This window comes from Notothenia rossii (assembly GCF_949606895.1).
Source record: "Notothenia rossii genome assembly, chromosome: 10".
Classification (NCBI taxonomy): Eukaryota; Metazoa; Chordata; class Actinopteri; order Perciformes; family Nototheniidae; genus Notothenia; species Notothenia rossii.
In genome coordinates, this window is record NC_136908.1 from 27,997,631 (window position 1) to 28,010,931 (window position 13,301).

The 13,301-nt window shown below is 42.1% G+C and overlaps 2 protein-coding genes across 2 annotated transcripts; both read right to left on the bottom strand.

Annotated features, from left to right (window-relative positions):
• Positions 1-2,711: 2,711 nt before the first annotated feature.
• LOC307021444 (uncharacterized protein) lies at positions 2,712-4,905 on the bottom strand. The gene is made up of 3 exons (XM_079653569.1): positions 4,753-4,905; positions 2,866-4,666; positions 2,712-2,781 (listed from the first exon to the last, which is right to left on the bottom strand). Exons 1-2 carry the CDS (start codon positions 4,817-4,819, stop codon positions 2,877-2,879), a joined length of 1,857 nt encoding a protein of 618 aa, XP_079509695.1. The 5' UTR covers positions 4,820-4,905; the 3' UTR covers positions 2,712-2,781; positions 2,866-2,876.
• A 3,420-nt stretch (positions 4,906-8,325) lies between these two features.
• LOC307021442 (uncharacterized protein) lies at positions 8,326-10,518 on the bottom strand. Its single transcript, XM_079653567.1, has 3 exons — positions 10,367-10,518; positions 8,480-10,280; positions 8,326-8,395 (listed from the first exon to the last, which is right to left on the bottom strand). Exons 1-2 carry the CDS (start codon positions 10,431-10,433, stop codon positions 8,491-8,493), a joined length of 1,857 nt encoding a protein of 618 aa, XP_079509693.1. The 5' UTR covers positions 10,434-10,518; the 3' UTR covers positions 8,326-8,395; positions 8,480-8,490.
• Positions 10,519-13,301: the final 2,783 nt, after the last annotated feature.

Sequence of the window (13,301 nt, forward strand, 5' to 3'; positions counted from 1 at the left end):
AGCACATAAGACTCAATTACTGTACATTTTCTTTCCTCCAAGCAGCCATTGATTATAGGGCACTATAAAAGTCACCTACAGTGACTGAAAGCACTTTTTATAGCACACTTATGATTTCCGTAAAGAGAGACACAGCTGACAAAGACACAAACTATTTTATTAGCCATCATTCAGGATACTCCTTTCACAAAAAATGTAATTCAAACAATGTTTCATTATTTTTTACATTACAAAGAAAACAAACCATTTTTTTGTCCCAACTCAAGGCTCCACATTTACCATTATTTCAATTGCTAGATATTTTAATATAAATATTATAGCAATATATAACATATTATATATATATGAGCATAAAACATGTCGATACATCATTCTTAAAACACCAACTGAGAGCCACTAACTCAGGCGATGCTGCTAAAATAGGGAGGGAGAGGTAATGATTTAGACGGGAGTAAAAGAGTATAATAAAAGATAAACGTTTAAATTGAAAAATGAAATAATTTAGAACTGTACATAGAAACAAGGGAGATGGAAAGAAGGATAGAAGAAAGAAAGAAAAATGTGTGAACGTTGTGGGGGTCTGTTAGCTGAGTTTGAGGCCGAGGCAGAGAGGCAGCTCGTTCTTCTGGATCTTTCCGTCTCCATTGATGTCGCAGTGACCCATCAGAGCTTTCCTGAACTTCTCCAGGTCTGTGCCACTGATGCTGGGCTGGAGGAGAGGGTCGGGTGGAAGAGTTAGAGAGGTCAGAAGACTCCTGATGAATGACACTGACATCTGATCAATAACATTGTGTATCAGCTCTGTATATAAGGGAATGTAAGGGCACCTTCACCAGCTCCATCATATCTTTGACAAATCCATCCACAGGGCCCTCCAGCTCACCCTTCTTACTCTATAGAAGGAGGCATACTTTTTAATTCTCTCAGTGTTGCAATCGGTTTTTGATTAACAGTTACACACAGGCCTAACAGGACCTATACACATTAGGCCCGAAATACACAAACATATGCATTATATGACAATCAATTCAGCAGCATGGTTTAAAGCATAAACTGCAATGTTTCTGAAGATGTTGTTTTAAGTCAGGGGTCTGCAACCTTTTTGACCAAAAGAGCCATTTTGCTCCTTTTTCCCCCAATTATTTTTGTCTGGAGCCACAAAACATATTTCATAGCTTGATAGCTAATAAAGTTGTATTTATTGTTATATCAGACAAAAACTACAGTTTTTTTGCATTTATTAGGCTATTTATTACATTATATACAACTGTTAACCTCTAATAAGAAACAAAGAACTCCTATAAGGAGAATTACAAATAATACACAGGCCTACTTTAAAATAAATTAAACACAGCACTTGGGGAGTCCTCTGAACATTTGAAGGAAAACAAAATATTATTAAAATGGGCCCACTTTGAAATAAATAAAACATATAGCTGCACCCTAAAAAGAGTTAAAGGTAGGGTAGGTAAGAATGGAGAAACCAGCTCGAGTGCGCTAGAATTTGAAAATACACAACCGGAAAAAATAGGCCTCTTCCTTCAGACTTTCTTACAGAGTCCCTCCTCCAACACATACGAACGCGCATCATCAATGAGGCCACGAGATAAGTTTGTGCACAGATGGAAGGTTGACAGGCAGGTAGGCCATCCAGTTATTTTAGCCGGGTCGGCTAAAATGATTGGTCGTGCTTTTTTACAGCGCTACGGCTTCCAGAGATTAATTTTTGTATGTATTTATTGTCAAAGCATTTAATATATTCATTGCTATCTGGACGTTAAGAGCATTCTATGGAATATAACAAAAAGTGTTTTCTGAAATAAATGACACACCCCATTGAATTATGACTGAAGATCGTCAGCTGTCTTCCTCTCCCGTGTTATTCCTCGATACGTAAAGGCTGCAGCACCTTTGACAACTTCTCTCTAGATATCAAACATACCGGTAAACCAGCATCGTTTGCTGTGAAAGCATATAACTCTGTCCACACAGAATGAAATCCTGTGTTCCTCCGGAACTTTTCTTTGATTTATCCATAGTTCGCTCATCGAGCCGGGGGTCCCCGCGCGAGTGCCTCCAAGAAAAGACACTCGCACGGGACCGTAGCAGGATGTGACGCATATTTTAGTTGACCTAATTAAAACCGTTTTGTTTTTTATTTATGTGTCACAGTATCACCTCAAAATACAAGATACGAAACATTTTCAACCATGCAACAAAATATAAATAGTCCTACAAGTACTTTTATTTTCTTTCCTTCTTTTTTGTCTAAGCTCAAGGGAGCCAGAGCAGAGGGCTTAAAGGGCCGCATGCGGCCCGTGGGCCGCGGGTTGCCGACCCCTGTTTTAAGTGATACAAGTTTGTCATGTGTAGTCCAATAACCCTCATTAGGAACCACAGAGTCTGACACTTTGAAATAATATTGGACACTCATCCTTGAAAGTTCTCATAGCCTTCAAGTCATCAAACTTTCAAATGTTAAGTGAAGAACATTCTTAGTCAAGTCTTTTAAACTTGCTGGTCAATACATATATTTGCATACACATTACTGTGAGCTGCTGTTCACAATGTTATTGTACCTAGCCAGAAAAACAAGCCCCTGAAGTTCAAAGGAAACAAGCAAGTGGTTGTGGACATGTTCAGGAAGTAAGGGTGCAGCACTGTCTACAGCACAGCACACAAGTAAAGTTTCAAATAACATCCAAAGAGAGTGTGTTCCAAGTATTTTATTAAATTCAAAGTTGATGCCAGTTCAGACGGCTTCCAGGCAAGTTCAGGAACCTGAGAACAGAAAATACAATTTATAACATTTGCAAAGCATTTCCCTTACTTCATTGTAGCAATCTTTAAGTTAAACCAACTTACAGTTAGGAAGGTCAATGATGTATGTTCAACACTGGCACCAGTTGCTGCTGCCACCTGGGCTGGTTCAAGAATGTTATTGGAATTTCTCTCAAACTTCTTTGGTCAACATTCAAGTGCGAGTTTGAGTCAGTGGGCTGCACCTTAGAGCCAGAAGCAACACTTCCTTGGGAAGTAAAGTCCCACATGCCAGCTTTACTTTGGAGCACCCCTTGCAGGGCTTTGGCCTGCTGAGGTTTGGGCTGCTGAGGGTTTGAAGGGTAGGCGGGCTGGTAGGGCTTGGCCTGCTGAGGATTTGACCAGTAGGCAGGCTGGTGGGGTTTGGGCCAGTACCTAGACTGCAGGGGACTTGAAGGGTTGGTAGCCCGCTGGGGATTCAAAGGGTATGCTGGCTGGTAGGGCTTGGCCTGCACCTTAGAGCCAGAAGCAACACTTCCTTGGGAAGGAAAATCCCACATGCCAGCTTTACTTTGGAGCACCCCTTGCAGGGGTTCGGCCTGCTGAGGCTTGGCCTGTTGGGGATTTGGAGGGTAGGAACGCTGCTGGGGTTTTGGCTGGTACCTAGACTGCAAGGGATTTGAAGGGTTGGTAGCCCGCTGGGGATTCAAAGGGTATGCAGGCTGGTAGGGCTTGGCCTGCACATTAGAGCCAGAAGCAACACTCTCTTCAGAAGGAAAGTTCCACATGGCAGCTTTACTTTGGAGCACCCCTTGCAGGGGTTCGGCCTGCTGAGGCTTGGCCTGTTGGGGATTTGGAGGGTATGAACGCTGGTAGGGCTTGGCCTGCTGGGGTTTTGACGGGTAGGAATGCTGCTGGGGTTTTGGCCGGTACCTAGACTGCAAGGGATTCGAAGGGTTGGTAGCCCGCTGGGCCTGCACATTAGAGCCAGACGCAACACTTCCTTCAGAACGAAAGTCCCACATGGCAGCTTTACTTTGGAGCACCCCTTGCAGGGGTTCGGCCTGCTGAGGCTTGGCCTGTTGGAGATTTGAAGGGTAGTAAGGCTGCTGGGGTTTCGGCCGGTACCTAGACTGCAGGGCACTTGAAGGGTTGGTAGCACGCTGGGAATTCAAAGGGTAGGCTGGCTGGTAGGGCTTGGCCTGCTGGGGATGTGAAGGCTGGTAGGTCTTGGCCTGCTGAGGATGTGAAGGCTGGTAGGGCTTGGCCTGCTGAGGATGTGAAGGCTGGTAGGGCTTGGCCTGCTGAGGATTTGAAGAGTAGAAAGGCTGGTTGGGCTTGGTCTGCTGGGGTTTGGGCTGGTACCAAGACTGCAGGGGATTTGAAGGGTTGGCGGCCTGCTGAGGTTTGGGCTGGTGAGGCTTGTAGCCGGCCTGCTGGAGCTTTGGAAGGTTTTTGGGCTGCTGGGGCTTGGAGTAGGGACCAGAGTGCATCACAAGTGCAGAACTTGAAGCAATACTAGACTGAAAAGAGTTTGGATTATGGGGCAAAGGCCACGGGGCAGCTTTGGTTGGAAGGACACCTTTTGCACTAGGGTTAGCTTGAGGTAGTTGGTTTGGTTTACGAATTATTGGTTGGCTTGGCCCGTAACTAGAAACACTTCCCTCAGGACTGTAACCATCTACTTGCCTACCATGAGAGCCACTATAACCTCCTGCACTTGGTGCAGCAGCTGGCTTCAGAGTATCAGATAAAGCCCCGTCAGCATGAAAGGGTGAATAGCTACCCAAAACCCTCTCAGGCCGCGCTGAACTATCATCACTGGAAGTGGAAGCGGGTTTAAGGCTTCTTGAAAAATCAAAGTGAGGTGTAATGCCACTGGAGCCTCCACTTCTGTAGCTGAGTGCTAAAAAGGAGAACACATTTTTTAAAAGACAGCCTTATAGGAAAATTATACATTTCAACTGCAGCTTGTGAACCATAAATCCTTACCCTTTGCTTGCTGCCCAAAAATCAAGAGTGAGATGACAAGAACTCTAAGAAAAGAGGAATTAAACATGAGCCAACCAAAAACAGTTAAGTAGAATAAATATAAGAAATCTGCCAAAATAAGAATATCTTACCTCACACACAACCCAAAATACATTTTTGTTGTAAAACTGAAACCAAACAGTCTGTAAGCAGTGTGCAGCAAATACAGAAATAATCTATTGTTTCAGATTCATGACTGCTGCAAAGACAGTGGTCCTTTTAAAGTGTCGGTGCATGAGCTGAACAATCATCGCACTGATGAAGTCATTGGAATCAGCTTGGGAACTCCGCCCTCTGGCAACCTGGGCAGGTGTTCACACTTTAGCTAATTTGACATATTTCAACATTTCATTCTGTCAGCAGATCTGATTCAAAAGTCAGTTTAACCAAATGATAACCTTTACCTGGCCTCTAGGCAAAATTCCCCTGACAGGCGATAATAGTTTGATCCTAGTTTTGTTTTTGTTTATTGAGGTTTTGATTTAATTGTCCTCCTTCAATACCACAGAGGTATTAGTAAGACCCAGAAACTAAGACCTAAAAAGTCTAAGCTTTTGATCTTAAAACACTATCAAATGACAAGATGTATTAAAATCAAACACATATATGTATACATATTAACATATGTTTAACATTCTATTTATATATATGTTCCACTGCAAATAAGATATTGTTCTCTTCCACTGAAGTTGAGAGATCTTATGGGACCTTTTACCACTGTATGATTACTTAAAAACAAATATGCTTGTGATTTGAAAATGATTTTGGAAGTGTTTTGGCTTATTGAAAACCACATATTTTATATCACTGCTTATAATTTTCCAAAGCACATAAGACTCAATTACTGTACATTTTCTTTCCTCCAAGCAGCCATTGATTATAGGGCACTATAAAAGTCACCTACAGTGACTGAAAGCACTTTTTATAGCACACTTATGATTTCCGTAAAGAGAGACACAGCTGACAAAGACACAAACTATTTTATTAGCCATCATTCAGGATACTCCTTTCACAAAAAATGTAATTCAAACAATGTTTCATTATTTTTTACATTACAAAGAAAACAAACCATTTTTTTGTCCCAACTCAAGGCTCCACATTTACCATTATTTCAATTGCTAGATATTTTAATATAAATATTATAGCAATATATAACATATTATATATATATGAGCATAAAACATGTCGATACATCATTCTTAAAACACCAACTGAGAGCCACTAACTCAGGCGATGCTGCTAAAATAGGGAGGGAGAGGTAATGATTTAGACGGGAGTAAAAGAGTATAATAAAAGATAAACGTTTAAATTGAAAAATGAAATAATTTAGAACTGTACATAGAAACAAGGGAGATGGAAAGAAGGATAGAAGAAAGAAAGAAAAATGTGTGAACGTTGTGGGGGTCTGTTAGCTGAGTTTGAGGCCGAGGCAGAGAGGCAGCTCGTTCTTCTGGATCTTTCCGTCTCCATTGATGTCGCAGTGACCCATCAGAGCTTTCCTGAACTTCTCCAGGTCTGTGCCACTGATGCTGGGCTGGAGGAGAGGGTCGGGTGGAAGAGTTAGAGAGGTCAGAAGACTCCTGATGAATGACACTGACATCTGATCAATAACATTGTGTATCAGCTCTGTATATAAGGGAATGTAAGGGCACCTTCACCAGCTCCATCATATCTTTGACAAATCCATCCACAGGGCCCTCCAGCTCACCCTACTTACTCTATAGAAGGAGGCATACTTTTTAATTCTCTCAGTGTTGCAATCGGTTTTTGATTAACAGTTACACACATGCCTAACAGGACCTATACACATTAGGCCCGAAATACACAAACATATGCATTATATGACAATCAATTCAGCAGCATGGTTTAAAGCATAAACTGCAATGTTTCTGAAGATGTTGTTTTAAGTCAGGGGTCTGCAACCTTTTTGACCAAAAGAGCCATTTTGCTCCTTTTTCCCCCAATTATTTTTGTCTGGAGCCACAAAACATATTTCATAGCTTGATAGCTAATAAAGTTGTATTTATTGTTATATCAGACAAAAACTACAGTTTTTTTGCATTTATTAGGCTATTTATTACATTATATACAACTGTTAACCTCTAATAAGAAACAAAGAACTCCTATAAGGAGAATTACAAATAATACACAGGCCTACTTTAAAATAAATTAAACACAGCACTTGGGGAGTCCTCTGAACATTTGAAGGAAAACAAAATATTATTAAAATGGGCCCACTTTGAAATAAATAAAACATATAGCTGCACCCTAAAAAGAGTTAAAGGTAGGGTAGGTAAGAATGGAGAAACCAGCTCGAGTGCGCTAGAATTTGAAAATACACAACCGGAAAAAATAGGCCTCTTCCTTCAGACTTTCTTACAGAGTCCCTCCTCCAACACATACGAACGCGCATCATCAATGAGGCCACGAGATAAGTTTGTGCACAGATGGAAGGTTGACAGGCAGGTAGGCCATCCAGTTATTTTAGCCGGGTCGGCTAAAATGATTGGTCGTGCTTTTTTACAGCGCTACGGCTTCCAGAGATTAATTTTTGTATGTATTTATTGTCAAAGCATTTAATATATTCATTGCTATCTGGACGTTAAGAGCATTCTATGGAATATAACAAAAAGTGTTTTCTGAAATAAATGACACACCCCATTGAATTATGACTGAAGATCGTCAGCTGTCTTCCTCTCCCGTGTTATTCCTCGATACGTAAAGGCTGCAGCACCTTTGACAACTTCTCTCTAGATATCAAACATACCGGTAAACCAGCATCGTTTGCTGTGAAAGCATATAACTGTCCACACAGAATGAAATCCTGTGTTCCTCCGGAACTTTTCTTTGATTTATCCATAGTTCGCTCATCGAGCCGGGGGTCCCCGCGCGAGTGCCTCCAAGAAAAGACACTCGCGCGGGACCGTAGCAGGATGTGACGCATATTTTAGTTGACCTAATTAAAACCGTTTTGTTTTTTATTTATGTGTCACAGTATCACCTCAAAATACAAGATACGAAACATTTTCAACCATGCAACAAAATATAAATAGTCCTACAAGTACTTTTATTTTCTTTCCTTCTTTTTTGTCTAAGCTCAAGGGAGCCAGAGCAGAGGGCTTAAAGGGCCGCATGCGGCCCGTGGGCCGCGGGTTGCCGACCCCTGTTTTAAGTGATACAAGTTTGTCATGTGTAGTCCAATAACCCTCATTAGGAACCACAGAGTCTGACACTTTGAAATAATATTGGACACTCATCCTTGAAAGTTCTCATAGCCTTCAAGTCATCAAACTTTCAAATGTTAAGTGAAGAACATTCTTAGTCAAGTCTTTTAAACTTGCTGGTCAATACATATATTTGCATACACATTACTGTGAGCTGCTGTTCACAATGTTATTGTACCTAGCCAGAAAAACAAGCCCCTGAAGTTCAAAGGAAACAAGCAAGTGGTTGTGGACATGTTCAGGAAGTAAGGGTGCAGCACTGTCTACAGCACAGCACACAAGTAAAGTTTCAAATAACATCCAAAGAGAGTGTGTTCCAAGTATTTTATTAAATTCAAAGTTGATGCCAGTTCAGACGGCTTCCAGGCAAGTTCAGGAACCTGAGAACAGAAAATACAATTTATAACATTTGCAAAGCATTTCCCTTACTTCATTGTAGCAATCTTTAAGTTAAACCAACTTACAGTTAGGAAGGTCAATGATGTATGTTCAACACTGGCACCAGTTGCTGCTGCCACCTGGGCTGGTTCAAGAATGTTATTGGAATTTCTCTCAAACTTCTTTGGTCAACATTCAAGTGCGAGTTTGAGTCAGTGGGCTGCACCTTAGAGCCAGAAGCAACACTTCCTTGGGAAGTAAAGTCCCACATGCCAGCTTTACTTTGGAGCACCCCTTGCAGGGCTTTGGCCTGCTGAGGTTTGGGCTGCTGAGGGTTTGAAGGGTAGGCGGGCTGGTAGGGCTTGGCCTGCTGAGGATTTGACCAGTAGGCAGGCTGGTGGGGTTTGGGCCAGTACCTAGACTGCAGGGGACTTGAAGGGTTGGTAGCCCGCTGGGGATTCAAAGGGTATGCTGGCTGGTAGGGCTTGGCCTGCACCTTAGAGCCAGAAGCAACACTTCCTTGGGAAGGAAAATCCCACATGCCAGCTTTACTTTGGAGCACCCCTTGCAGGGGTTCAGCCTGCTGAGGCTTGGCCTGTTGGGGATTTGGAGGGTAGGAACGCTGCTGGGGTTTTGGCTGGTACCTAGACTGCAAGGGATTTGAAGGGTTGGTAGCCCGCTGGGGATTCAAAGGGTATGCAGGCTGGTAGGGCTTGGCCTGCACATTAGAGCCAGAAGCAACACTCTCTTCAGAAGGAAAGTTCCACATGGCAGCTTTACTTTGGAGCACCCCTTGCAGGGGTTCGGCCTGCTGAGGCTTGGCCTGTTGGGGATTTGGAGGGTATGAACGCTGGTAGGGCTTGGCCTGCTGGGGTTTTGACGGGTAGGAATGCTGCTGGGGTTTTGGCCGGTACCTAGACTGCAAGGGATTCGAAGGGTTGGTAGCCCGCTGGGCCTGCACATTAGAGCCAGACGCAACACTTCCTTCAGAACGAAAGTCCCACATGGCAGCTTTACTTTGGAGCACCCCTTGCAGGGGTTCGGCCTGCTGAGGCTTGGCCTGTTGGAGATTTGAAGGGTAGTAAGGCTGCTGGGGTTTCGGCCGGTACCTAGACTTCAGGGCACTTGAAGGGTTGGTAGCACGCTGGGAATTCAAAGGGTAGGCTGGCTGGTAGGGCTTGGCCTGCTGGGGATGTGAAGGCTGGTAGGTCTTGGCCTGCTGAGGATGTGAAGGCTGGTAGGGCTTGGCCTGCTGAGGATGTGAAGGCTGGTAGGGCTTGGCCTGCTGAGGATTTGAAGAGTAGAAAGGCTGGTTGGGCTTGGTCTGCTGGGGTTTGGGCTGGTACCAAGACTGCAGGGGATTTGAAGGGTTGGCGGCCTGCTGAGGTTTGGGCTGGTGAGGCTTGTAGCCGGCCTGCTGGAGCTTTGGAAGGTTTTTGGGCTGCTGGGGCTTGGAGTAGGGACCAGAGTGCATCACAAGTGCAGAACTTGAAGCAATACCAGACTGAAAAGAGTTTGGATTATGGGGCAAAGGCCACGGGGCAGCTTTGGTTGGAAGGACACCTTTTGCACTAGGGTTAGCTTGAGGTAGTTGGTTTGGTTTACGAATTATTGGTTGGCTTGGCCCGTAACTAGAAACACTTCCCTCAGGACTGTAACCATCTACTTGCCTACCATGAGAGCCACTATAACCTCCTGCACTTGGTGCAGCAGCTGGCTTCAGAGTATCAGATAAAGCCCCGTCAGCATGAAAGGGTGAATAGCTACCCAAAACCCTCTCAGGCCGCGCTGAACTATCATCACTGGAAGTGGAAGCGGGTTTAAGGCTTCTTGAAAAATCAAAGTGAGGTGTAATGCCACTGGAGCCTCCACTTCTGTAGCTGAGTGCTAAAAAGGAGAACACATTTTTTAAAAGACAGCCTTATAGGAAAATTATACATTTCAACTGCAGCTTGTGAACCATAAATCCTTACCCTTTGCTTGCTGCCCAAAAATCAAGAGTGAGATGACAAGAACTCTAAGAAAAGAGGAATTAAACATGAGCCAACCAAAAACAGTTAAGTAGAATAAATATAAGAAATCTGCCAAAATAAGAATATCTTACCTCACACACAACCCAAAATACATTTTTGTTGTAAAACTGAAACCAAACAGTCTGTAAGCAGTGTGCAGCAAATACAGAAATAATCTATTGTTTCAGATTCATGACTGCTGCAAAGACAGTGGTCCTTTTAAAGTGTCGGTGCATGAGCTGAACAATCATCGCACTGATGAAGTCATTGGAATCAGCTTGGGAACTCCGCCCTCTGGCAACCTGGGCAGGTGTTCACACTTTAGCTAATTTGACATATTTCAACATTTCATTCTGTCAGCAGATCTGATTCAAAAGTCAGTTTAACCAAATGATAACCTTTACCTGGCCTCTAGGCAAAATTCCCCTGACAGGCGATAATAGTTTGATCCTAGTTTTGTTTTTGTTTATTGAGGTTTTGATTTAATTGTCCTCCTTCAATACCACAGAGGTATTAGTAAGACCCAGAAACTAAGACCTAAAAAGTCTAAGCTTTTGATCTTAAAACACTATCAAATGACAAGATGTATTAAAATCAAACACATATATGTATACATATTAACATATGTTTAACATTCTATTTATATATATGTTCCACTGCAAATAAGATATTGTTCTCTTCCACTGAAGTTGAGAGATCTTATGGGACCTTTTACCACTGTATGATTACTTAAAAACAAATATGCTTGTGATTTGAAAATGATTTTGGAAGTGTTTTGGCTTATTGAAAACCACATATTTTATATCACTGCTTATAATTTTCCAAAGCACATAAGACTCAATTACTGTACATTTTCTTTCCTCCAAGCAGCCATTGATTATAGGGCACTATAAAAGTCACCTACAGTGACTGAAAGCACTTTTTATAGCACACTTATGATTTCCGTAAAGAGAGACACAGCTGACAAAGACACAAACTATTTTATTAGCCATCATTCAGGATACTCCTTTCACAAAAAATGTAATTCAAACAATGTTTCATTATTTTTTACATTACAAAGAAAACAAACCATTTTTTTGTCCCAACTCAAGGCTCCACATTTACCATTATTTCAATTGCTAGATATTTTAATATAAATATTATAGCAATATATAACATATTATATATATATGAGCATAAAACATGTTGATACATCATTCTTAAAACACCAACTGAGAGCCACTAACTCAGGCGATGCTGCTAAAATAGGGAGGGAGAGGTAATGATTTAGACGGGAGTAAAAGAGTATAATAAAAGATAAACGTTTAAATTGAAAAATGAAATAATTTAGAACTGTACATAGAAACAAGGGAGATGGAAAGAAGGATAGAAGAAAGAAAGAAAAATGTGTGAACGTTGTGGGGGTCTGTTAGCTGAGTTTGAGGCCGAGGCAGAGAGGCAGCTCGTTCTTCTGGATCTTTCCGTCTCCATTGATGTCGCAGTGACCCATCAGAGCTTTCCTGAACTTCTCCAGGTCTGTGCCACTGATGCTGGGCTGGAGGAGAGGGTCGGGTGGAAGAGTTAGAGAGGTCAGAAGACTCCTGATGAATGACACTGACATCTGATCAATAACATTGTGTATCAGCTCTGTATATAAGGGAATGTAAGGGCACCTTCACCAGCTCCATCATATCTTTGACAAATCCATCCACAGGGCCCTCCAGCTCACCCTTCTTACTCTATAGAAGGAGGCATACTTTTTAATTCTCTCAGTGTTGCAATCGGTTTTTGATTAACAGTTACACACATGCCTAACAGGACCTATACACATTAGGCCCGAAATACACAAACATATGCATTATATGACAATCAATTCAGCAGCATGGTTTAAAGCATAAACTGCAATGTTTCTGAAGATGTTGTTTTAAGTCAGGGGTCTGCAACCTTTTTGACCAAAAGAGCCATTTTGCTCCTTTTTCCCCCAATTATTTTTGTCTGGAGCCACAAAACATATTTCATAGCTTGATAGCTAATAAAGTTGTATTTATTGTTATATCAGACAAAAACTACAGTTTTTTTGCATTTATTAGGCTATTTATTACATTATATACAACTGTTAACCTCTAATAAGAAACAAAGAACTCCTATAAGGAGAATTACAAATAATACACAGGCCTACTTTAAAATAAATTAAACACAGCACTTGGGGAGTCCTCTGAACATTTGAAGGAAAACAAAATATTATTAAAATGGGCCCACTTTGAAATAAATAAAACATATAGCTGCACCCTAAAAAGAGTTAAAGGTAGGGTAGGTAAGAATGGAGAAACCAGCTCGAGTGCGCTAGAATTTGAAAATACACAACCGGAAAAAATAGGCCTCTTCCTTCAGACTTTCTTACAGAGTCCCTCCTCCAACACATACGAACGCGCATCATCAATGAGGCCACGAGATAAGTTTGTGCACAGATGGAAGGTTGACAGGCAGGTAGGCCATCCAGTTATTTTAGCCGGGTCGGCTAAAATGATTGGTCGTGCTTTTTTACAGCGCTACGGCTTCCAGAGATTAATTTTTGTATGTATTTATTGTCAAAGCATTTAATATATTCATTGCTATCTGGACGTTAAGAGCATTCTATGGAATATAACAAAAAGTGTTTTCTGAAATAAATGACACACCCCATTGAATTATGACTGAAGATCGTCAGCTGTCTTCCTCTCCCGTGTTATTCCTCGATACGTAAAGGCTGCAGCACCTTTGACAACTTCTCTCTAGATATCAAACATACCGGTAAACCAGCATCGTTTGCTGTGAAAGCATATAACTCTGTCCACACAGAATGAAATCCTGTGTTCCTCCGGAACTTTTCTTTGATTTATCCATAGTTCGCTCATCGAGCCGGGGGTCCCCGCGCGAG

Bases quoted from the DNA above. Each gene is read 5' to 3' on its own strand.
- LOC307021444 (XM_079653569.1), bottom strand. From the start codon at position 4,819: ATGTTTAATTCCTCTTTTCTTAGAGTTCTTGTCATCTCACTCTTGATT. The intron at 4,667-4,752 runs GTAAGGATTTAT...TCTCCTTTTTAG, and splicing joins TTTTGGGCAGCAAGCAAAGG to CACTCAGCTACAGAAGTGGA.
- LOC307021442 (XM_079653567.1), bottom strand. From the start codon at position 10,433: ATGTTTAATTCCTCTTTTCTTAGAGTTCTTGTCATCTCACTCTTGATT. The intron at 10,281-10,366 runs GTAAGGATTTAT...TCTCCTTTTTAG, and splicing joins TTTTGGGCAGCAAGCAAAGG to CACTCAGCTACAGAAGTGGA.